Raw genomic sequence first — 25,453 nt, 5'->3', positions numbered from 1 at the left:
ACAATACGGCACGGCGGTAGCTTCAGCAGGATAATAGGGTATAAAAAGCAGCTTCGTTTCTACATCGGCTCAGGGGCATGCGCGCAAAACTTCGCTCACGAAAAAAAAAAAAAAGTCGCATCCGTGGTTATGCCAACAACTCGGCTGCGAATTCAATATTACGACTAAACTGAAATCAAAAACTAAAGAGCGGCATCGCATGTACAAGGCACCTGACAATGAGCATGCAACGAATGCATTTCGAAGCGCACGGGCGCGCGTCGTCTGCTCCGTCAGCAGTGGCGCACTCATAAAGAGGCGCACTCCGGTTCACCGCAGCGCCACCGCGGCGATCATTCAGCGGCAGGCCCTGCCGCGGCCGGCGGACGACAGACTAGCAATACTTCTAGGGACCCTAGTAAAAGCGTTCAGTTCAGCGTGCTTCCAACCAATCACTGAGCGTTCCGAAACTGGACTCCAACTGAACGCGGAGACAGACATGCGTCAACAAAGGACGCAAACTTGCAGTAGCAGATTACACCCCTGATCATCGTCATTAATGGATATTAGGGGATAATATATCAATGACACGTCGTCAAGCAATAGAAGTTATTGAAAAAATAGTTGCTTTGAAAAGTGCGCCTGCCAGACGAAAAAAAAAAAAAAAAAGAATGGTTGCGACGCAAATTTTGAGCTCTGCATGAGCTTACGCGCTTTTCTACTAGTTCATTATAGATTTGATTTCTGGGATTATAAATAACGCAAAGGAATGCTTTTCTTTTTTTTTTTTTTACCATTTGCTGTTTAGGCAACACGAAAAGCAAACAGCGAAACTGGCGAAACCGCGAAACTACTTTGTTTTTCTATCACGGAGGGTGGAGAAATGCTGTATGGCGGTTTCTGCAGGCAGTCTAAAGTAAAATTGCGTCAGACGGGCTTCCTTATGATGTGATTAACTATGAGACATTTTTGTTGCGTCTAAAACTACACGATTGCCCTCACCTACTCTATTTCTAGACAGCGGCGGTAGAATGACTACGGCATCTGGCCACACTTATGGCGACGCACATGATTGCGGCTGTGATGTCAAGTGACCGTAGTAACTGTAATGTGCGGAATGCCTGAATCATTTATATCTTGCATGAACCCGTATAATCAGTAAAATGGCAAAGTATGTGAGAATAAGCACTTGAACGCTACTGGGTGGAGGTGCGCCTCGGGTTGCGCAAAAACACAAATGTTTTGGCCAAAGCGATGGCAACGACCTTGACTGGACTTCGGCACTTCGCTCTTCCAAGGCTGCAAAAAATCGCTCCTGCGTTATGCGTCTGCCTGACCTCTTCCAAGCAGCTATCACGCTCACGGAGCGACCTCTTTGGAGCGCCACGACTAGGGCCTCCGGAGGTAACGTCCTTCAGTCACCTACCCGTACTGAGTAACCTTTCCATAGCCTTTACCGCATTATGGACCGTGGTTCCAATCTAGAGTGCATTCAGAAAGCCCCACTGTCAACTTGTGGGGTTGGAATTTGGCTTTACTTTTAAATATGTCGTAAACGCACAGAGCAATTTATCGTACCCAGTTTTTGTGAGAGGCAGGGAAGGTTTCTTGGACCTCACGAGGAACTGCTTATTCCCACAGGTGTCAAAGATTCTGCGTGCCAATGAAACGTCCAGGGAGGTGCAAGCGCGGTCCCTGCGGTCCTTCGATACCAACCAGCTTCCCTCCAACAACCCGATGGAGGATCGCCTTGTCATTGCCCGCTGTTTACTCACCACAGGACACTTGTTTGGCGTGTTTGATGGACACGGCGGACATGGTTTTGCACAGCTTGTGAGCCAACGCTTGTTTGATTACATAGCCTTGTCTATCTTACCTCACGCCCTACTTAAAGAGTACATAGAACAAAACAGAAGAACGCATCTAGTTGAAGTGATACATTGTATTGACACAATGACAGATGAGCAAAATCAAGCTCACTTTGACAGCCTCCATGCTTTTGCCCATGAACTGCTTTCGAGCGTCGGAAGACCGTTTTCAATGCAGGATGCCTTGCACCAAGCCTTCTTGCAACTTGATGCTGACATCTCGCGTGAGGTGGCTGAGCAGAAATGGCGAGACTCTCTGCGGTATGCCCTTATGGGTGCCTGTGCCTGTGTAGTACATGTAGACGGCATGCATCTGCATGTTGCATCGGCAGGTGATTGCAGAGCTGTTCTAGGCAGCCTCACGGAAGACTCTAGTTGGCAAGCCAAGCCTCTTTGTCTGGAGCACAACACAGACAACATAGGGGAGCTGCGTCGGGTGTTAGCTGAGCACCCAGAGTCGGAGCGCAACACGGTTGTCCGGCAAGACCGTCTGCTAGGCCAGCTAGCACCACTGAGAGCTCTGGGCGACTTCAACTACAAGTGGTCTGCTAGCCAAGTGGCTGAGCTCCTTGTACCACTGGCGGGCCCACATGCATTGCCACCGCACTACTGCACACCACCCTACCTGACTGCTGCACCTGAAGTGATTCACCACCACCTTGGACCCCATGACAAATTCTTGGTGCTCGCCTCAGATGGCCTTTGGGAGCAATTGCAACCTCACAGAGTGGCCAAGCTGGTGGGCCAGCACATGAGTGGCCGGCAGACCTTGGACCGGCTGCGCTTGCCCCAGTCCCACATGCGCCTCATCCAGGTGGCACGTATCCTGACCGCTCGTCAAAAAGGCTTGGCCCAAAAGCCTACAGATGCCAATGCAGCTACACACCTTATCCGCAATGCACTGGGGCGCACAGAATATGGCATTGAGCACAGCAAGCTAGCTGCCATGCTGGCACTGCCACAGGAAGTGGTTCGCAGCTTTCGTGATGACATCTCTATAGCAGTCATCTACTTTGACTCCGACTTTCTGCGGCTTTCACCTGCAGGCTAGTAGTGCTGGACAAAGAATATTTATTGCTCCTCCTCCGTTTGCTTTGCCCTCCCATTGTGATATTTTTGTCGGAGTATTTATTGCGCACAAAACGAAAAACTGCCATTACCATAAGGTATGGTAGTACAAGCTTATGCTTGTCTAGTCTGCAAAATTTTCCGCACAGTTTACTTTCAAAACATTAAATTTTAATGACTGAATAGTGCCAGCTGTTACAGGCTTAGCAACAACTTGCTAAAAAAGTAAAACATAAGTGAGCGTCGGAGGTCTTTTTGGACGCTACCATATGTAGTTTCTTTAGCGACTTTAATAAATTATGTTCATTGTCATCACACAGAGAATTTTTTTTCTTTCCCATGAAAAATGTTGCAATATCATTTGTGAGGCATCCGATTTTTAATTATGGAGCAAGCAGGTTTCTAGAACTGCTGGTGTGACTTAATATGTAAACACCATGAACAGTAAAGCAGCAAGAAAGCCCCACTATCGCATTTCTGCTGCTTCATCTGTTTGTGTCAAGGATGCCATTACTGTTATGTCTGCATGTGTGCCTACATAGGTAGTGTATCATTACATGGAAATATTGCGGGTTTAAAGCAGCAGGAGTGACCAGTCGGGGCATTCCTGCTGCTTTTTGTTGCTCATCCCAATGTGTCAATTTTTCTTGAACATCCTGTTATTTGCCTGCCTGTGTGTTGTTACAATGGTGGTTTCTTATTGCTGACTTATCTAATTGATAGGAAAGGGATCATAGAGAGAATAGAAGATGGAACCTGACAACACAGTAATGTAGAAAGGTGGAGAGGTATATCTTAAGACTGCAACTCATAGAGGCGATGCTTAGGAGTAGGCCATGGGGCAATGTTATCAGATTCCTTCCTTATATCAAGAGCAACTATGGCTTGGACCTGGGAAAAGGGAGGAAGGTCAAATTTGTGTGAGGAGGAAAAAGAGGTCTTGAGTGGACATGTTCTTTTGAAAGATAACCTGTGTCTAGGGAAAAACTTTTGTGGAGAAGAGACTGCCTTTTCTGCTAGACAGCAGTCAAAACAGCAAGAATTATGTTATGCACCTTTGGCTCGCTGTGTTGAAAAATATAGTGAAGAAGGTTAAGCATTACCTAACTGGAGAGAAAAAAGGCGTACATGCTTAAGATGAAAATATGCCACCTTCAGTTCTGGGAAAAATAGTTTATTACTAAACTGTTTGAGAATAGAAAAATATTTAAATGAAAATTGCTAAACAGCTTTAAATGTATATTTTGATTGCGTTTGCTCCAGTCAAAGTGGACTGCACTTTAGTTTTGTTTTAGCAGGTTTAACGTCTCAAAGCAACTCGGGTTATGAGAGATGCCATAGTGGAGGGCTCCGGCAATTGCAACCACCTAGGGTTCTTTAAAGTGTGCTGACCTCGCACAGCACATGGCTGCCTTGCTTTTCGCCTCCACCGAAAGTGGCGGCCACAGCAGGGATACACTCCCTTATTCCTGGGTATTACTGCTCTTTATTGCGATTTTCAAGATTGCAAAACTGCATACAAAATGCAAAATGAGTCATCATGGGTGTGGTGACCTTATTTGGCAGGCCTACCATACATTGTCTGGTACAAATCAACTTGACAGCAGTGCCCCTCAAAGGAGGCTCTCCAGCCAGTGGCATTGACCAATTGCCATAACATCCTGATGAATCCCTTAGTGCCTGCTTGCATGACATGACAGGTGGCTTGCAAGAAGAGTATAAGCACAGATTAACGCATCAACTGGATCCACCACGATGTTGCAACAATCTGTCTTTGCCACTGGCTGGAGGACCTCCTTTGAGAGGCATGCGCCGCTTTGTTCTTCAGTTGTGTCCAATTGTAGTAGTCACATTCACCCTCCACTATTATCAAATTTTTTTGAGACCATGCATTTCCAGAAACTTTTGTTGCTTGAAAGTTGTGGTTCCTGAGCATCACGAGAGCATAACAGAAAATACTGACAGGAGTATGAATCCATGTCTTTTTGTTGACCATTCTACTTCCCTAGTTGGTGTTTTAAGAATGGGTCACCACCTTGCTAGCCCTTTTCTTCTAAATTGGCTAATAAATTCTCACCAGTCAAAGCAGCACTTTGGGCAATAAGGAGGGTTTTAGCAGAGAGTTCCAGATGAAGTTTGACCACGAGTAGAACTTAAACCTTAGTTTTCATAAAAATTTGGCCGCTGTGGCCAGTGTCAAACTGGCGATGTCAAATCAGTAGCTGAATGCTGCAGCAAATGCATTGCATTGGTGGGTTGCTCTTCAGTTGTCTAGAGCATGTACAGACTTTGTCAAACGTGTGGAGGGGTTCTGCTTCCAAGCCACTTTGTGCAGCTTGTAATACATTTCCAGTGTTCCAAATCTATTGATGGTAAGATTTTTTGCTCTACCCTCTGCAATGGGAAGGACCTCCACTAATCTAAATCAGCACCACTACACTGCTTGGAAGCAGACCCCCTGGGCTCTACAATTTTGACAAAGGCATAACAGTTTCCAGCCAGCCACAGCTACTGAACACATGGTAGCGAGTTTGAGCCCATTTGCAGTGGGCACATTTCTATAGTGACAAACAAAAACACTCATGTTCCGCGCTTTCTACGTAAACTCAATTTCTCTCATAACAGAGAAATGAAATACTAAGAACTGAATTGAATAGCGCTGCACCCTGCAAAAAAAGAGATTACAGGTAGAGAGAAAGTTCAACCATCCCTTGCGTTCTCCCATGAAATTGCCAGAAATAGCGAATTTATTCCATTTTAAGCTATCTTAAACCCAGCCAATAAGCATAAAGACTTTATACGCATTGAGAAGGCTTTGGATATTGCGCAAGATAAAATGTAGCTAAATCCAGCAAATAATAAACCGAAGTTTTGACGCCTACTCCTTAAGGTGACGCCATAAGCACTTATATAGAATAAAAAAATATGTTCAGGCAAACTGCATATATATTTATTTTAATAATGCATACATTTTAGTGCCTGATATTTACAAAGAACTTAGGATTGTTTTTAGTTGATTTCGATATAAATCGAAGTCGCGGTAGTTTTTTAAATTAGAATCAAAGTTGTCCATTTTTTATATTTTTGAATTTTGGGCGATTTTAAAATAATATTGAAAAAGAACGGACAACTATAGAGCTTCAAATTTTTCCATAAATAAAGAACAAGGGCTAGATAATATAGAAAGTTTCAGTGGTAACACTTTATTTAGTCCTGCCAAAATGTAGGGCTGAATATTGTCAACTTTCAGGACGAGCCCTCAGTTTTATATTTATTTTTATAATTTAATATAATACAACTTTTTTAATTTGTAATATTTCTGATGCACTGACCGGAATACCCGAGTTCGAACCCGACCTTGGCGGCTGCGTTTCGATGGAGGCGAAACGAAGAGGCGTCCGTGTGCTCTGCATTAAAGAACCCCAGGTGGTCGAAATTTCCGGAGTCCTCCACTACGGCGTCTCTCATAGCCTCAGTCGCTTTGGGACGTTAAACCCCACAAACCAAACCAAACCGATTCTTGAGAGGGATTTTAATAAAAATCGAAGGTGTTTCTTTTTTTAAACTGGAATCAAAGTTGCACCTTTTTGCCGTCAAATTTTGGGCGATTTTGATGCCTTGTGGAGAACACACCAAGAAACCTACAACTCCATATTTCATGTAAAATTAAGAGTGTGACAGAAAAGATTTATTTAAAAACATTTAAGGCATCACGCCAGTATGTAAGGTTGAAAACGAACATTTGTGCAGCGCGTCGCTCCTGAAGCAAAGTTTGCAATTTTTTATTAAATCAACTGCAACAATAAAACGGGTTTCTAATAGTTTTTCTATATGTAAAAGTTGCATAGAAATAGTGAGTACAAAATAATATATGACAATGTCTTAGTGTGGAAGCAGCAGGTCTCCAAACTTGCTTTTTAAAATGGAAAAAGACGTTTTTTTCACCTCTTGCAACATACAATCTTTTTACCCAGAAAGCTATGCCATAGCTTGCAAAACTAAGGTTCATTTATTTTATTGAGACATTTGCCCACCACATATAAAAATTTAATTGAAAACAAAAAATGGTCATGGGACCTCGATTACCGTTCTTACCTGAACACACCCATAAATGTGTGTGGGTTGGGGGGGGGGGCACATGCAAGCGCAAATGCGTGCAGAGGCAAACTTCATAACAGAGCATATTTATATTTGCCACAACACAGTCATCTCTAACGTGCTGCTAATTCCATAGAATGCTGTCCGTAGAAGAGTGCACACTTTTCATAACAGCTATTATCAGCCACGATATAAGAAATATCACTTGGAAGGCTATAGGGCTACAGTGTTAATGGTTCAAATTACTGCTCTTGGAAATTGGCAGTGCCTAAAACAATCATAGGTGGTCACACATTATTGCACACCCTATTGCAATAATGAGCTGAATTGAAAAACATTTTTATACCTCTATCTGTTTCCAACACTTTGAAAACTTTCTTTTTTCCATTTAAATCTCACTATATCAACACCTTTCCACACATCTATTTGGCTTGGACATCTGGCTAGCATTTATGACATGCTGCGTGAATGAATTATTTTTAGGGCAAAACATATATGCATTAAGTATGGAAAATGCCTTCCATATACATCACACTGTGCATACGGGAAATCCTACAATCGTACACAAAACTTCAGAAACAAAACTTTTTTGATGGACAGATCCCATTTCACCCTAGCTTGTTGCTGGGAGAAATTGCCCTCATTTTATTTCCATGTGTTAGCACATTTTTAAAAGAAACAATCATTTTAAATGTTTAAAAATGTTTGTAGAACTTTAACACAACAGGCTTAATCCTGTGTTTGGTGCTTCATGGCCTTAGTTGCTAATGTGCCATAAAACCCAACAAACTCTAAAGTGTCAGGCATTGTCTGAATGAATAAAAATCCTGTTTAAGTCATGCCGATACTGTTTCGTTGTAAACATCTCTGCGCCATCCCAGTTTCTTTCACATGCTGGGCAGTGGTCTTTGTGGCTACACTGCCATTTCACTTGCCATACTGTTGTAGCTAAAGACATGCTTGTAAAATAATTTTTCACTTGCACACACTTAGGTGCAAGTAGTCAGGTAAATGGTGCCAGACACCTTGCCGTGAAGCAGCTGGTCTTTCACTTTTACGAACTTAATCTGTAGCTTCTTAATGATGTAAGCATATTATGAATGCCATGCTTGTGGAGAATGTGCAAATGCATTATTTTCTTCTACATACGGGACACCGTCTCAACCTGGCTACATTGCACCTGAAGTGCTTTCCATCCTTCTCAAAGGGCATTCCAGTGTCATTCTTCTATGTGCTTTGAATTATTGTTGGTAGTCGTGCATTTGCAGGCTGTCCCTTTTCAACTTGCCATTTAGAGCTGTGTTTTTGGAGGTTGATTTAGCTTCATTTGGGCCAGTTGGTCTTCTGGCACAGATGCTTAATAAAGAGACAGCTGAACAAAGGCATGACTAACTGCTAGCGAAAGAACAGTCCATCTTCCGAAGGAAGTATGCTTCTAGTAAATACGAAATGCACGACTATTTAGAACACAAGTTGCTAAGAATCAAGGTTGGAATTGATGGTTGAACTTCATCGAGACGGTTCAGAGAATGGCAGATGTGCCTTCTTTGCCCAGAGTAACCGAGCAGCCACGCCAGTGGACAGAGCATGCTCGGAGGCACTGCCCCTGCTCCCTGCCTGAAAGTGTCAAGTAGCAGATTTAAGTATCTGCCCTCACACTTTCCCTTGCGTGATAAGAATGTAAGCTGGTAGAATGTGCGTCATGCGATCTTGAACCTTTGGCGAGGGAGCTGCCCTAAGTCAGCCAGATTGCATTCACAGCCAGGAAGCAAAATCAGCGCCAGAGATCAAAGCTTTGCTGCTCAGCTTCTAGCCCACTCTGGCTGCCAGTGTGACTGCTCAGTTACTCTTGCCGAGGACAGTAATTCTAGCCCAAAACACAAACAGTTGTCCATGTTCTTCATGTCACTTATGGCACACTGTGCGGTTGAAAGTATGGCTCATCCAGTGCAGTTTTAAGATTTGCACATAACTATGGCATTCTTTTTGTGTGCCAAGCTTTAAGTCAAGCATATTATAATTTGCTGAAATTACAAAAGAACGACCATTGTTGTAGCATTTTTGCACAAGGAAAAAATCCTTTAGGGTGTTATGAGGATCTGCTGTATGGCATAACATTAGTCATTTTGACTAAGATGGCTGCATTCTCTACGCTGAATGCATGCAGTAAACATAAGTAAATACAGCATCCATACTGTGCATGCTCCAACAAGCAAGCTATGTACAGAGCATGGAAATAAGAGACCGGCTCCCTGTGTTGTTTTCAGTTGTCTTTTACCAGACTAATTATTTTTTTAAATACCTTGAAACATCACCAGTACACTATGTGAAAGAACAATCAGTTCAGTTCAGTCGTTCAGTCGTGTCAGACTCTTCGTGACCCTAAGGACCATGTCACGCCACGCTTTCCGGTCTCTCACTATCTTCCTAACATCACATAACTTCATCTGCAGCGCCTCGAGGATGCCATCTAACCATCGCGTTCGCTGCCTACCCCTTCTCCGGCGACCCTCAACCTTTCCCAACATCAAATTTTTCTCCAGCAACTCCTCTCTTCTCATCAGATGACTAAAGTAGCTGAGCTTTAACTTTAGAATTTGACCCTCCAATGAGCAGTCAGGGTTTATGGCCGACAATATCGACTGATTTGATCTTCTGGCAGTCCAAGGAACTCTCAAGAGTCTCCGCCAGCACCACAATTCAGACGCGTCAATTCTTCGGAGGTCAGCCTTCTTCACAGTCCAACTGTCGCATCCATACATCACAACTGGAAAGACCATAGCACGAATTATACGTATCTTGGTTGGCAGACTAATGTCTCTGCTCTTTACTAGGCGGTCAAGGCTAACCATGGCTCTCTTTCCCAGAAGCAGGCGTCGCCTAATTTCGTGGCTGCAGTCTCCTTCCGGGGTAATCTTGGAGCCCAAGAAGAGAAAATCTGTCACAGCTTCCACTTCTTGTCCCTTGATGCTCCAGGACTTGAAGGGCAAGATGCCATGATCTTTGTCTTTTTAATGTTCAGTTTAAGCCCAAACCTCTCACTCTCTTCTTGTATGCGCATCAGAAGTCTCTTGAGTTCCACTTCACTTTCTGCCACTAAAGTGGTATCATCCGCATGTCTAAGGTTGTTGATACGTTTTCCAGCAACCTTCACTCCAGCTGAAGACTCGTCCAGACCGGCCTTCCTCATGATGCACTCTGCATATAGGTTAAATAGGCAGGGCGACAGTATGCAGCCTTGTCTCACTCCTTTCTCAATCGGAAACCAATCAGTAAGACCATGCCCAGTTCTGACTGTGGCCTCTTGCCCTTCATACAGGTTCCTGAGGAGACAGATGAGGTGAATTGGAACTCCCATCTCTTGGAGAGCTTGCCACAATCTGCTGTGATCTACGCAGTCAAACGCTTTCGCATAATCAATAAAGCAGAAGTAGATGGGTTTCTGGAACTCTCTTGCTTTTTCCATGATCCAGCGAAGGTTGGCAATCTGGTCTCTAGTTCCTCTGCCCTTGTGAAACCCAGCTTGCACGCCCGGAAGCTCCCGATCCACATACTGCTGCAGCCTACCTTGGAGGATTTTCAGCATCACCTTGCTAGCATGCGAAATAAGCGCGATCGTGCGGTAGTTGGAACAATCTTTGGCACTGCCTTTCTTTGGAATGGGGATGTAAACTGACCTCCTCCAATCCTGTAGCCACTGCAGGGTTGTCCAAATCTTCTGACATAATGTATGCGGAATGTTAACAGCGTCATGGTTGAGGTTTTGAAGCAACTCAGCTGGAATGCCATCAATTCCGCTAGCTTTGTTCTTAGCAAGGCTGGCTAAGGCCCATTCAACTTCACTCTTCAGGATGCCCGGCTCGAGATCAGTAATCACAACCGCCTTATGTTGGATTTGCACATCCGGGTCCTTCTTGTACAGTTCTTCTGTGTATTCCTGCCACCTCTTCTTTATCTCTGAGGCTTCAGTGAGGTCCTTGCCTTAGCACAGAAGCTTCCTTTGATATCTTTGATTGTCTTATACAGAGCTCGTGTTCCTTAATTGGCTGTTGTCCTTAACTGCTTGGCACTGTATGTTCAGGAAGGCATTCTTCTCTCTCCTTGCGATTTTCTGAAAATCCGCATTGAGAACCTTGTATCTTTCTGTTTCCCCCATAACTTTTGCCATCCTCCTTTCCTCAGCTATTTGCAAAGCCTCTTCAGATAACCAGTTTGCTTTCTTGCATTTCTTTTGCTTTGGAACTACCTTAGTAGCAACTTCTTGTAGTATATCACAAACATCAGTCCACATCTCTTCAGGCTCTCTGTCTTCTAGATCTAATTCTTGAAATCGATTCCTCACTTCCACAGCATATTCTGATGGAATTTGATCCAGATCATACCTGAAAGGCGTCTAGTTTTCTGCGCTTTCCTCAATCGAAGCTTAATTTTGGCAACAAGAAGCTGATGATCAGTGCCACAGTCGGCCCCGGGCCTTGTTTTTACTGCTTGTATAGCGCTTCTCCATCTCTGCCGGCAAAGAATATAATCGATCTGATTCCTGTACAGACCGTCCGGTGAAGTCCATGTGTACAGGCGCCTCTTGTGCTGTTTAAAATGAGTATTCGCTATGGTCAGGTTGTTTTCTTGACAAAACTCTACTAGCCTCTGCCCAGCTTCATTTGGCTCACCAAGACCGAACTTGCCTGTAATGCAGTATATTTCTTCACTCCCGACCTTAGCATTCCAGTCTCCTATGAGAAAAACGATGTCTGATGATGGAGTGCGGTCTAAAAGGCATTGCAGGTTCACATAAAATCTCTCAATGCCAGCTTCTTCAGCAGTAGTGGTTGGTGCACAGACTTGGATAACTGTTATGTTGAAAGGGTGACCTTGGATCCAAAGTGAAATCATTCGGTCGTTTTTGGGGTTGTACCCTAGCACTGCTTTGCCCATTCTTCTGTTTACTATGAGAGCGACCCCATTCCTTCTCTTGGATTCGTGCCCACAATAAAATACATAATGGTCGCCGGAGTTAAATTCTCCCATTCCGGTCCACTTGAGCTCGCTGATACCCAAGATAGCAATGTTCGATCTGTCCATTTCTCGCTTGACGACATCCAGTTTACCTTGCGTCATAGATCTTACATTTCATGTTGCTATGTGATTGCAACATCGGACTTTCCGGTCGCTTCCCGAAAGAACAATACATAGCCACAAGACCCATTTTTCAATGTGGGAAAAAAAAAAAAAAAAGCTGGCCACGAGATAAACTGGGATGAGACCATGGTAAGTAAAAGCCCGGTAATTTGAACTTCACGGGACCGGGAAAAAAGTTCGAATTATCCGATGTTCGAATTATCGAATGGCCTCAAAAAAACTGACCAGAATCATTTGTATTACGGTAAATGTACCGTAGTTAGTCGCGTAACGAACTCGCTCGCATAATGAACCCACCCAGCCCCGATTTGTGCCTACGAATCTGAAAAAAAAAGAAAAAAAAAAAGGCGTCAGTCGTTAGCGCGTCCCTCCGTTTCGCGCTGTCACGGTCCATATTTCTTGGCAGTGCGCCACGATGCTGCGCAGCGATAACGGCGTGTTTATCTTTTGACTTTAGCTCCGGCAGGGGGGAGGGAAGCGAACTTTGCAAAGTGCCAGCGCTCTTCCGGTTGTGCAAGCCTCCTTTTCAGTACGTTCGCTTTACCATGCTATGAGCGACTGGGGCGGGCGGCGCCGTCTACTGCCACTCCAATAATCGGAAAGAACGGTGCTAAAAGCCAGCGTCATGATCGCGGCTGACTCGCGTGCTTCCGTTGACGACTGATGGGTGGCTATCGCAAAAAAAAAAAAAAAAAAAGTGCCCGTCCGAGATCATAGCCTTTTATGGACGTTGGCTGGGACCGCGCCGACAGTACTTATCCCTGTTTCCAAATTAACAGGGTTGGAATTACCGAGTATTTAGTTGCGAGCTACGCAGATTGCGCAAAGAGAACAGGCAGCCGCCGCCACGCGGCCATGCACTGACCTTGCCGCGGTCACAGTCTCCTCCCTCCAACGCCGCCGGTCATGGCGCCATTTAAGTTTTACCCGCTCTTCCATGGTTTTACCTGGTTCCATTCTCTGTCCCAGTTTTGGACGTGCGCAGCCTCTAATTATGCCTACCGATCGCGTTTTTTTTTTATGCGAAGCATATTGCTAGAGGTAAACCACAGCCCTTCGTGACGGTTACACGCCGTGCAAATGTGAAATGCTACGTCACACCACGTGATACGCTGACGCCACGACAGAGGAGAGACGGGGTCCAGCTCGCGCCGTCGGCTGTGGTTGCACGCCGTGCGGACCACGTGGTATGGTGACGTCCACCACGTGATACGCTGACGTCACGACAGAGGAGAGACGGGGGACCGGCTCGCGCTGTCGGCTGCGGTTGCACGCCGTGCGGACCACGTGGTATGGTGACGTCACACCACGTGATACGCTTACGTCACGACAGAGGAGAGACGGGGACCGGCTCGCGCCGTCGGCTGGGGTTGCACCATGGAGGAAGGAAAGCTTAGGAGAGGCCATGACGTCATTTTTTTGAAGCCGGCGCCACCGGCGCGGCCGCGCCGCGACCGGACGCTGCAACGTCACTCCTCCTCCTTTACTCTTTCTCCGCGACGCTCACGTACCTAGCGCCCTTCGCAACGCTGTTGCTAGTGGCCCGAGTTTTCATAGCAACGCTTCGCCGTTGCTAATGGCCCGACTTGGCTAACCCTAAATTTTGACGTCACTTCCGCCACACTTTCTCCAATGCATTGGGAATGGCAAGGGCCTCTCCTAAGTTGTTTCCTTCCTCCATGGGTTGCACGCTGTGCGGACCACGTGGTATAGCGCAGGTTTATATATAAAGGGGAGACGATTGCGCTCGCCTCCAGTAGACCCTCACAAAAGGTGGCGATGCCTCCAGGGAGTGCAGCCGAGCGGTGGAATGAAAAGCGAAGGCTGCGGCGTGCTGCAGAGAGCCCAGAAGAGCTGAGTTTAGCAATCAATATGCTCGCATCTGACCAGGCTTAACCAAGCTAAGCCTCAGCCATTTCTTTTTTTTTCCCGCGTGATGTGCGCCAACCCGCCCAGACGCGGCGGTGCGTAGCTCGAATTATCCGTAGCGAAACCGACTCGCGTTCGAATTAACGGGCTTTTTTATACATGGTTCAGAGCTTGGCCGAACCATGTAGTGTAGTTCGAATTAACGAGCTTTCACATTGACAACAGCATAGAGCATACCACACCTGGGGCCGGGTTGCATACAGCTCACTCTCAAAACGCTTACAATCCCCCTCTCCTATTGGTCGCTCTGTCCACCAGTTAGAGCCAACCAATAGGAGGGGGGGGGGGATTGAGAGCATTTTGACACTGGTTTTGTATTGACAATATGTAATCTGGCTCCTGGAATTATTGTTCAGAGAACACTTTACATATAACAGCTTCCACCGTAGTTAAAAATGTAACTCACTACTACAAAAGCTGTCATTTGCCTCATTACAAACAAGGGTGGAATGTCACTTCTAGAATTTCAGTGACCTCAGAATTTCGTCCGCTAAAGAATGCATAACGCTACATTCACTTGGAAGTATTCACTCGCCAAATAAGTTCCTGCTGCAGTATCACTTCTGAATTCATACTGCAAGTGCCAAAAAACCTACTGAAATTGAGAAGCTAGCAGTAATTTGCAGAACAAATAAAACCTACTTCAACCAATCAGAAAAGAGGGGTTAGTGAGCAATTAATAAACACTCAGAAGCAGCTACCTGCTACGGGTATCAATCGTGGCATGCATGGATGTCAGCAAAGCAAGACACATTGTGCTCAGGAAAATAAGCCAACCTTCTTTCTCCACATTGTTCACTGTTTCATGTTGCAAGTGACAAGTTTATTTACGCCAAGTCCATGTTACAGACGTCCTCTAGTGACCAGATGCTACAAGGCAAGTAGTGAAACAAGTCCACTGCCTCTATTGTGCGCTCCTCAAAATACAGCACTGCGAAGTCACACCTCACAAGTTTTCTTTCTGATACAAAGTCAACAAAAAAGCTTTGAGAAATCATGGCACTTTTACAAGGGAAGAAAGCATGTCCAAAATAGGACCCAGCTGCTTTACTTCTGTGTTGTACAAGCCGTAACAGAACTGCAGTAAATTACAGCAAGCAAGTCTACAAATTTCCCTTTATAGTAGTGCAATTTGATATGGAATGCAACAAACTTTGAGAATGTAGGAATGTATAACATGTTCCAAAAAGAGCATTTTACATTACTTTCTACACTAGGTTAACCTATAAATTTTAAGTATGGCTCTGCCTGAACAAAACATCCTTCAAAAATGCTGCCTTGCAATGAATAGCCCATGGAAGTCAAGACTCTTGAATGTTCCTTGCTTTGTAAGCACCTTACATGCAAAGCAAGCTACCAAGTGATGCAACTGTGTCATGATGCACAGCCTGCCATTAACATGTGCAGGAACTACAAAGGCATTTACCAACAGGTTTAGCGAAATATAAATGAGGTGCACAGAGTACAACAGGAAAAAAACTATGTCACAAACTGATTCCGAAACGCATTCATATCAACAAATAAAAGTGCTGTTGTGGCTACACTTGAAAGTGACAGGAAAATACTCTCCTTTGTATTCAAAAAATCCTGAAGGCAAAAACCCACAAACCTTTTACACAGCCTCATTATACCAGAAATGCTGAACATCTCAGTACTAACAAACCACATTTTTATTCAGAGTTCATTACAACACAAATGACTGTACAGACAAGTATAGTACATGGTAGAAACTGGGAAAGAAACCACACCATCTCACTCCTCCAGTATAGCATAGACTTTGCAGTGAAAAATAGCATATTCTTGCAATGAAACGCTTATGATTTATGGTACTAGGTGCGTATGCAATTGTCTGCTGTATTCAGAAGGACATAAGGCAAGTCCTGCAGTCCCTTATGAATATTAGAAGTGAGGACAGAACTTCTATAAACTAAACGTCGGCTAAAAAAAAGCTCTCTGAACACGCCCTCTGAGGTAGGATACTAAGCACCTCTTCTGAGAGAAGAATGCTGTGACGGTACATCAGAGGAACTGTGCTGTAAAAGAAACAAAGAAATAAATTCAAGTTTAAAGCGCTTTCATAAAACTGGAAGGCGCCAAAAAGAAAATCAACAATGCTGATCATGGTCATTACACTGAAGCTAAATTGCCGTAAGAACCCACATATAATATGAACCCGCTTGTAATGAGAGGTGCAATTTCAGATAGCAAAAAAATTCATCACCATGTAATGCAAGCGCAGAAAGGTCAACAAGGTATTGATTGCACTACATTTCACGGTTGCCCCACGAAGCGTATGTGCTCAGTTTTCACACCCAACGCACCCAGCAACTGGCGTCAAATAGCGCCGCAATCCTTCATGTGCCGGTGCTGGTTTGCTCCCCTACTCGTGCCGACACGCTTGGTCGGAGAATTGCACGCACCTTGAGAAGAGCAGGTCATCGCAATCGCGGAAGCCATAAAGTCTTCTGGTTGTTCTAATATCTAAAACTAATAGGCCACTTCCAGCTAGAACACCGAATGGCAATGCACGAGCTGCCGGCCATCATGTGCTGCACCTGTCCAGGTCAGCACCGCATGCAGGCGCACGGCATGAGCGCCCAGGAAGCGTTCGATACGTGTCTCGTCAGCGTCCGGTACATGTATCGTTTGTTGAGAGTCCCTTGCTGGAGACATCAGAAAAAAACTGCTCTTTGGTACCTCTAAACGCGTTCGGTATCCCGCATTTCTCGAAAGCGCAACTGACTTGCTCCTTGGGAGTACTGGTGAAGCATCCATAACTCAGCTGTAGGGCATGGCCAGCATGGCTGGAGAGGCCCGTGAGGGACCCATGCAACATGCCAAGTGATCCTTTCTCCATCCCTTCAAAGTGCAAGGCATGATAGACCTCCTTCCGGCCGCGTGTGCATCGCGGTTACTGTAGTCGCAAGAACTGCAGGGTCAGCGTGGTGAAACCAAAACCATCGAAACCAAAACCACAGAAACAGACAGCTGACACCACCTCTAGATAGCACCTCCTCTCGCTGGAAGCCTGATGCTGATTATTGATAACAAGGCCGGAACTGCGATTTTAGGCTGAAATTTGTTTGGGTCCGCATTTAATAAGAGGCAGAAACCTGACACAATAAAATTGAGGAAAAAAATCTTGTATTATATGCGGGTTATTACGGTATCTACTTAGCAAGGCAACACAAGCTTACCAGGGCTTCTGTTGAAACACCATTTCTGAATATTAAAAACTGTACAAAGAAGCTGCACGACTTAAAAAATGAGCAGCTTATATGAGTTTATATGACAGCACCTGATTTGAGTTCAGTGATGAACCGCGAATTTATTAAGCATATGCAGTGGTTAATTTTTGCAGCTATTAAAAAACTGCAATAGTGAATATAATGCATTTTAAATCACAAATTGGCAACAGTTCTGTCTCCATGGCAAACGATTCCAAACGGTACCATGAATAGAAGCCAGTCCAGAACAAACAAGCAACACACAAATTTGGATCATTTTACTACAATACGTAAGTAAATTAGCACACAAGCATGTCGTTATAATATTTTAATGCTAAGATGGTACTGCTGCTGCCCAAAACATACAAACTATGTATTGTCACCTGAGTGATCAGACATTTTGCCTTCGCACACAGCCCCAGTCTAGGGTTAAATCCATGTTAACCCAGGTTAAAATGCTATAAACATGCCTGTTGTCATCATCATTTCATTCACATGTTTGTCATCACAACACGTGACAACACCTCACGTTGCCAAGGCTGTAGCTGGTCCATTCAGCTCCAAGCTCAGCACAGTTAGGTGAACTATCATCCTCCACACTTCTCCAGAGCTTTAGAGTGACAAGGAATGCTAAGAACCTCCCTAAACAGTCCTGAAGCAAGCTGCTGCAACCCTGGAAACCTTTTGAGTAAGATGTAGTACATGTCCTTGATGTCAAGGGCAGAACTTGATGTCAAGTAGCTCACCTGAAGAAGTCTTTGCTGGATTTCCATTCATAGTGACAGCCCTGTGTAAGATGGACCATCTGCATCTGGAGACTCCATACGAGCCCGCAGGTGATCCAAGGTATTCTGGAAGTGCTTCTTGATCTGATCAGTCTCTTCATTGGCTTCAAGCTGGGGAAGCTCCTCCCTAATTTTTCCGATAAGTTGGCTGATGGTATCTGTTTTGATCTAAAAAATGTAACAAAAACGTTCCCACAGTGACCATCACAAATGAAACCATAAATGGCTACACCACGCAGACAATGTAGCTTATCAAGAATGCTGCAACCTTGGTATGAATAGAGCAAAAGTAACAAAAATGCCAAAACATGTTCTTTTCTTCCCTACCATAATAACTAGCCGATCAAAAGTTGCAAACCATAACAAGAATATGCCAAAGAGTAATCATTTAAAACATGCCTCTTTACTAAGTTTTATTGGTATCTCAGGCTCCCAAATACGAGAAACAACAAAGGTAACAGCACTAAAGCCAGAATGCATGCAAGTAATGACTACTCTGCAGGGTGGCATACAGCAATCCTACAACGACCATCTTAAAGCCCCAGTGTCCACAATTTTCACACGCTCTAGGCCTCCACTGCATTCCATATCAGTAGAGGACAAAAAACGCCACAGCTATGAGACCAAATGGCAATTTTCATATTGCCATGTTACTGAACAGCACATCTGCAAAAACAGGACAGTCACTTGTAAAAACATGTGGCTTTTAAAAGTATTCATGGCAACAGAAACCAAAGCAACCACGGAGAAAGTCCGACAAGCAACACCTTAGGAAAACCAACATTATAAATCCTCTTCGATTACCATGAATGGCGGTTCCATTATTTAAAGTGACAAAAAGGCATGCAAATATTGAAATTTCTGGGTGCAAATTGAATAAGAATAAGACAAAAAAATTCCTTCTAATATCAAAATGAACATACATTCAGTATGGAATAACATTTCAATGTAGAAGACAAGCAGGCAAATTTTTTTTTTCTTCAAAATAGTTAATGGTCTTTCCAACTTAAAATTTATAGACTCAGACTCAGCAACACAAAGGAAAACATGTCATGCCCAGAAATGTATACTCTTTGATTAGACAAAATAGCAGATTCCACCAGTGGCGTAGGCAAAAAATTTTTAAGGGGCTTCAGAACAATACCTGTAGGAGGAGGAGGGGGGGGGGGGGGGGGGGGGGGGGCGAGCTTACTAGTAAAATAAAAAAATGTATAAATCTATTCTTATTCAGGAAACATTGCGGGCATACCATGCCCAAGCAGGGGAGATCACTACAATAAGTTTAATATAAAGAAAAAATGTACAGTAGAACAGATACAAAACGATCAGTTTTAGTAATATATATTTCATTCCAATCTTGTGCACGGAAAAAAAAACTGGATTGGTGCATGTTCTTACAAATACAGGCGATCAGTGGGATGATTGTAAAGTTTGAAAAAATATGACTCAAGAAAGGCTAGTCTGACCAGCTTCCTCGTTTCGTCCAAGGGGCTAAGGCTAGCAAGACAAAGCATAGATAAAGATGAACCATAGCGCCTGTATCTGAATGAACAGATAAAAGCTGAAATTTCTCAGATTTGCAATGTGCATATGAATCTGCGCGTGATTTACGTACATTGTGAAACGCATGCAAAGCTGCTTGTTTCTATGCGAGGTGACAGCTGACTCGAAAATAATACCACGCGTCGCATTTTTGCACATAGCAATGAAATCAAAACTTTTATTAAAGAACAAAGCCTACTCTCCACGGCACTTTTCAAATGCTCGATGACTTCCAAAGCTGCTACAGCTATTTCTCGATAGGCGTAAAGTAGTGGCAAGCAGACTAAGTCGTCTTCGTTCATCATAGAGTGTAAATAGCTCCTAAGTAACCCAAGTCTTGAAAAATTAGCTGTGGTTTAGCTCTCGTTAAACCTGGACGAAAGTGTAAGCTTCTTTTGCCTCGCTACGCCTGTGGCCGAACTTGTGATTAATCACACGGTTAAGCAGTGGTTTAATTTGAGGTTTTGTGAAGCTTCCGCTTCAAAATTATGGGGAACACTTAAGCTCCGCCTTTAAGGGTATAACGCGATAGCATAGGCTGCCAACCCACATAGCTCAGCTGTAACCAAGCCGTATGAACGTGCCTGCATGGCCTAGGCATACCGTGAATGCAAGGGTCCTGGCAGCTGGCCGATTCTGATATCACTCTTCCATGTGAAAGGATATAGACCGAGTTGGCACCTCCAATGTCTCGCAACTCGACGTCCAGTTAGTGCTCGGCCATGTCAGCTGCCAACTACTGCCTGCCAACGTCATGCTCGCGATTCTGCCTGGCCGTCTTTCCTACTCGCTTATATACTGCTCCTGACGTCAATCATGACATCGGGGCACGATCCATCAACCTGTTAATGTAGTCCTGCCCATTGTTCCACCCTTGTTCCCGGCGCCGCAAACCTAGTAGGTGACCCTTGACCATTCGCCTTTTGGTTGACCTTTGACCTATCATGTGGTCAACCATAGTTGCATCTATGGCCTACGTGACTTCGCTCTAAGGCTTGACCTTCAAGTTGCTCAAGGGCAAACAGACACTGACACTGAAGGCTCGAGCTGGCTGGCGTAGTGAAGCTTCCGCTTCAAAAAGATCTCTCAGAAAAGGCAGTCGTAATCAGCAGTGCAGTGCACGGGCAAAGACTGTTCTATGGCAGAATGGAAGCTTGGGCGAGTTGGTGACAGTTCACTTCCCACATAGCGCTAAACAGACACGGACACAGCAGCATCCAATTTAGTCAACCACAGACAAATTTCTCTGACATGTTTTCTCGTCAACATCGTGCGGAAATGCTTGAACTAGTACTTTTGCTTCACACAAGCAGTCACTAAAGTAAGCAAGCGGCGCTACAACGGGAACAATTGCCAGAAAATTCCATCTTCGGACCATTTTCAACACGCACTCCCTTTCCTCCTCCCCCCCTCCTGCATATTGTTCCTTCTCCCTTCTCCTTTCATTTACTTATAGCTGCATACAACAAGCCCTGTGTCACCCTTGAATAAGGAGTCAAGCTGGCTTGAAAATGTTGGGTTTCTCTAAAAGTTAAAAAAATTTATGGAGAATTTTCAAGAAGCGTCGCCGCTGGACGCAGGCGCAGGGGATGGGTGGGGGAGGGTGTAACAAGTTGCTGCAAGGGAACCGACCATGAACGAGAAAAACAAAAATAAAGAAGGAAGCAGTGTCGTGAAGCAGGGGTGAGGGCGATGGCAGGACTAATTGGCAGCGCATGACAATGTGAAATTTAGGGGTGGGGGGGAAGGGAGCAGTCATATAAAATGAGTAACAAAGTGAAAGACATGATTGGCATGAGTGGCACAAAAGGTTAGGACACTTAAGCTTCGACTTAAGGGCAGACGCAGACGATACAGCATACATTCGTTTGCTTAATCTACTCTCTTAGCTACGATGGACTATGTATGACACAGTGACTCAGCATACTTAGTATGAAAGACTATGGCACAATGGATTACCACTTAATTTTTTTAGTTATGAGCTATGATGCAATGACTCAAACCTTTGTTTTTTTGTTAAAACGGGCATTAAAGGCCGTTCACTGAAAATCCGGCCTCGCTGTCGTGGGGAAAAAATCGGGAGCACAGTGCTACATCGTATTTAATTATTGATAATTGCATCAATTATGGCTATAGTACTGGCCATCAATCACCTAAAACACTTGCCATACATTACCTAGCCCTACTACACAACTACGACCTCCATTTTTCTTGCCACATTCAAACACTTCCAACCACTCCCAACACCAAAGCAGAAAATGGGGTATGACGAAGGCTTTTCAACTGAACGAGCTGTATACGTTTCACGTAATATAAAGTGCTAGGTTGCGAAACCTCATTACTTGACATTTAAGGGAACAAAAGAAATGTTGTAATTGTTGGAATGTAATTATCTTCAGGGGTGTGCAAAATATTTTGAATTCCAAATAAATTTTGCTATTTGATTTGTATTCAGTACAAGAAACTGATAGAGTTTTCCAAATATTCAAAATTTGATTGAATACACCTAGAACTTTCGAATATTCAAACATTGCCAAATATTCTAGTCTTCACATACAGTAAGATCTCATTAATTCAACCCCTCAGTAATTAGGAAAATTCTAACCAGTTGCGTGGTTCCAGCCGATGTCCATGCAATTCGAAGATAGTTAGCTTGTACTGGATAATTCAGACAACAGATCGCATCAAGGTATGCCCCGTGCAGCCAGTAATCGCCAAAACAAATTGCTTGAAAAAGTGGTGCCCCTACACTTTGTGGGTGCTATGGCAGGCATGACGATGATGGGAAGTTCTTCGTTTCTGAAATAAAGCTCAGCCAAATAGTTTCGAGTTCGCTTTCCTTAACTTTCAGTCATCCCGCAGCTGCAACCGGCATGCGCATCAGCTAGCTGCACCTTCTCGTAAGCTGCTTAGCAAGTCATTGTTTTTAGTTGCAATGGCGTCATGCTGTTCTAATGCTTACACATGTATCCTTTGCATGCATGCATGCGCTGCTTCCAGTACACTGAAACTAAGCACTCATCCTTCCCGTTTCACCGTGTTGATCATGCAGTTAAGCATCCTCAAAATGCAACGGCGGCGTTTAGTGAAGAGGGTGCTACTACTTCTGCGTCAGTGTGGAAAGGAGGCCTTTTGATTTTGAAGCAACTCTTATCGTTCCTGACAGTGTGTGCAAAGCAAAGTCCTTGATAGAACTGGCAAAAAGCGTTTTCACTTCGCTTTTGTGATCTAGGGGGTGTACAAATAATCGATATTTTGAATACGAATCGAATGTTTGTTATTCGATTCCAATTGATTAGAAAAACTGATTTGAAAATTTTCAAATATTCGACCACTGTCAGATATTTTAAAGTCCTCAGATATAATTAAATCCTGCTAATTCGACCCCCTTATTTCGAAATATTCGAACTAGATATGCAGTCCTGGAACTAGGGCGTTAGAGATAGGACCTGCACAGCCAGAAATCACCGCAACAGACCCCCCCAAAGCTGAATTTCACGGAACAGTGGTTGCCGCACAATTCGTGCATGCTATGGCAGGCACGGACCATCATTGTTTATTTTGGGGTGGTGTCATGCTATTCTAATGCTTACACATATATACCTTGCATGCACCTACATGCTGCTTCCAGTACGCTGAAACTTTGCGCTCGTCACTCGCAATTTTGCTACACTGCACACTTCCCAGTGAGGCTTCACCGCATTTACTGTGCCGTGAAGCATCCTTAACACTTTCCTGTTTGCGCCTATTCCCATCGATAGCCCGCTATCGATGGTTTCACGATTCGAATTTTCCAGCTTTCAAAACGATCCTCGACAAGTGGAGTCATTCAGTGGGAAATAGAGGAATCCTTCTTTCAGCTTCGCTTTTGGTTTTTTTTAGATGGTCTCCGGAGTCAGGTGATCAGGGCTCCTTGTTTACATCAAGGCGTCGACGTCACGCGCTACTGCTGCGCGGAAACAGCAAGTTTCCACGAAACTTGACGCATCTGAGAGCTTGTTTTTGGATGCAAACAGCAGCAGTGATGACTCAGAAGGCGAATTCAGCTACTCAGACTTCAGCACCGATAGCGAAACTGTGTCAAACCGACCGGGTACATCAGCAGCCATGTTTAAGTTTCGCTTTCACCCCCGAAAACTTCCGGTTTTGCTGAGCGCCGATTGAAAGAGATCAGTGTTCTGAAGGTCACAGCTGTTACCTGCAGGATGCCAACATCTTTCAGGCGGGATTACTAAATGCCGCCAGCGCAGAGAGTCTCGTTTTCCGCTAGAAGACAGGCAGGAGTCGACCTTGACTACTGTTTTCTTTCCCAACTCGGCAAATACTGTACACAGGAAGCTAGAATTTGCTGCAATGTTGCATTTGTCGCTGTTTTAAAAAACGTATATGTTAAATGTTTTCTTTTATTTGTGTCAAGAAACTTTGATGCTTTTGTTTTTTTTTTTAACTACAATTTCTTTCTGACAGCTTTTTTTTTTTATCACTTAATATATTGATTGTCACTAATACTGTTGTGAAGAGGAATTCCTCCTCTACAATTTGATACTAGACACTCCTGTACCAAGCAAGTTTTGTTAAAGAAAAATATATTAATGACACCACCCAAAAACCCCCACTTTTTCTGCGGGCAGGAAAGTTAAAACGCAATGGGGCCGTTTCGTGAAGAGGCACCACTGCAACTGCATCACACTGCGAAAAGGGTAGCGAAGGCCTTTACGAGGGTCCTCTGCTACAAAACCCTTCAATCTGGTAGTGGAGGCTTTTTTCTTCAATGGTCCCGACAGTGTGCCTAAAGCTTTTGGCTCATTCAAACATTTTTTTTAAGCGGAAGCTTCACTACGGCAGCCAACTCGAGCCTTCAGCGTCAGTGTTGGTGGGTGCCTGAAAGAGCGTCAATTCAGGCCTCTCCTTTCATGTGGGAGAGTGACATTAGAATCGGCCTGCCATGACATTTGAATTCACGTTACCCCTATGCCACAGGCAAGAGCTACCAACTCAGGTCGCTCCTTTCACATGGGAGGATATCAGAATCAGCCTGCCCTTTGCATTCACGTTACCCCTAGGACACTCATGCACGTCCATACAGTCTGGTTAAAAAAGCCTTAAAAGTGGGCTATATGTGAGCTGGTAGCTTACGCTCTCGCATCATACCTTTAAAGACTGAGCTGAAGTGTTCCCAATAATGTAGCGCCATAGACTGAAAGGACGTGATAGGAGAATAAAGTAGCAGGCAAAAGAAGATTCCACTTCCATCCAGGTTTAACCAGATCTAAACAACAGCTAATTTTTCCGGTCAATAAACACAATGAACACTGCTATTTTTCATTTTTCTTTCACTGATCAGATGTTCAATATTCAATTCAAAATCTAAAGGCACTTTTTCTCCATACTCGTATTGAATTCGTATTCAAAAATTTCAATATTCACACACCCCTAGTTGTCTTATTACCTTTGCAATGTAGGATTTACTAATTAAAAAGATATAAAGGACAATTCCATGCCACTATTGTTCAATAAAAATTGATTCTCTGACTCTTCGTGTATGTTAACATTTATATGGCAGCAAAAGACAGTAAAAATTGATTCTCTGACTCTTCGTGTATGTTAACATTTATGTGGCAACAAAGGCATTTATTAGTGCAGAGAAAATTGAATGAGAATATTACCACCATTCGATTTTAAGTCGCGACATTCAAACTGACAACTTGCTGCTATTTTGACGTCAATGGCAGTGTAGCACTCCAGGAATGATGTCAATGCAAGCCGGTTACTTGCAAAATTGCCCAGTGATGAAGCAGGTGCTTGTATTTTGTTTCAT

The 25,453-nt window shown here is 44.1% G+C and overlaps 2 protein-coding genes across 2 annotated transcripts in view; one reads left to right on the top strand and one right to left on the bottom strand.

Moving 5' to 3' along the window:
• Positions 1-852: 852 nt before the first annotated feature.
• Pdp (pyruvate dehydrogenase [acetyl-transferring]-phosphatase 1-like protein, mitochondrial) lies at positions 853-7,031 on the top strand. The gene is made up of 2 exons (XM_084590516.1): positions 853-1,383; positions 1,621-7,031. Exons 1-2 carry the CDS (start codon positions 1,234-1,236, stop codon positions 2,896-2,898), a joined length of 1,428 nt encoding a protein of 475 aa, XP_084446642.1. The 5' UTR covers positions 853-1,233; the 3' UTR covers positions 2,899-7,031.
• Positions 7,032-14,882: 7,851 nt separating this feature from the next.
• Vps35 (Vacuolar protein sorting 35) overlaps positions 14,883-25,453 on the bottom strand; it is a 48,042-nt gene continuing 37,471 nt past the window's right edge. Inside the window, exons 16-17 of the mRNA XM_084590515.1 lie at positions 18,055-18,261; positions 14,883-16,114 (exon numbers count right to left, since the gene is read on the bottom strand). Of these exons, the coding sequence (XP_084446641.1) occupies positions 18,082-18,261 (180 nt within the window). The 3' untranslated portion in view covers positions 14,883-16,114; positions 18,055-18,081. The remainder of the gene's footprint in view (positions 16,115-18,054; positions 18,262-25,453) is intronic.

This window comes from Amblyomma maculatum, chromosome 1 (assembly GCF_055883805.1).
Source record: "Amblyomma maculatum isolate TAMU_Amacu chromosome 1, ASM5588380v1, whole genome shotgun sequence".
In the NCBI taxonomy this organism is placed as follows: Eukaryota; Metazoa; Arthropoda; class Arachnida; order Ixodida; family Ixodidae; genus Amblyomma; species Amblyomma maculatum.
This window is presented reverse-complemented; position numbering and strand designations above follow the sequence as displayed.

Excerpts from the sequence above, each read along its gene's own strand:
- Pdp (XM_084590516.1), top strand. The coding sequence starts at position 1,234 with ATGGCAACGACCTTGACTGGACTTCGGCACTTCGCTCTTCCAAGGCTG. Across the intron at positions 1,384-1,620 it reads CACGACTAGGGCCTCCGGAG|GTGTCAAAGATTCTGCGTGC; the intron begins GTAACGTCCTTC and ends TTATTCCCACAG.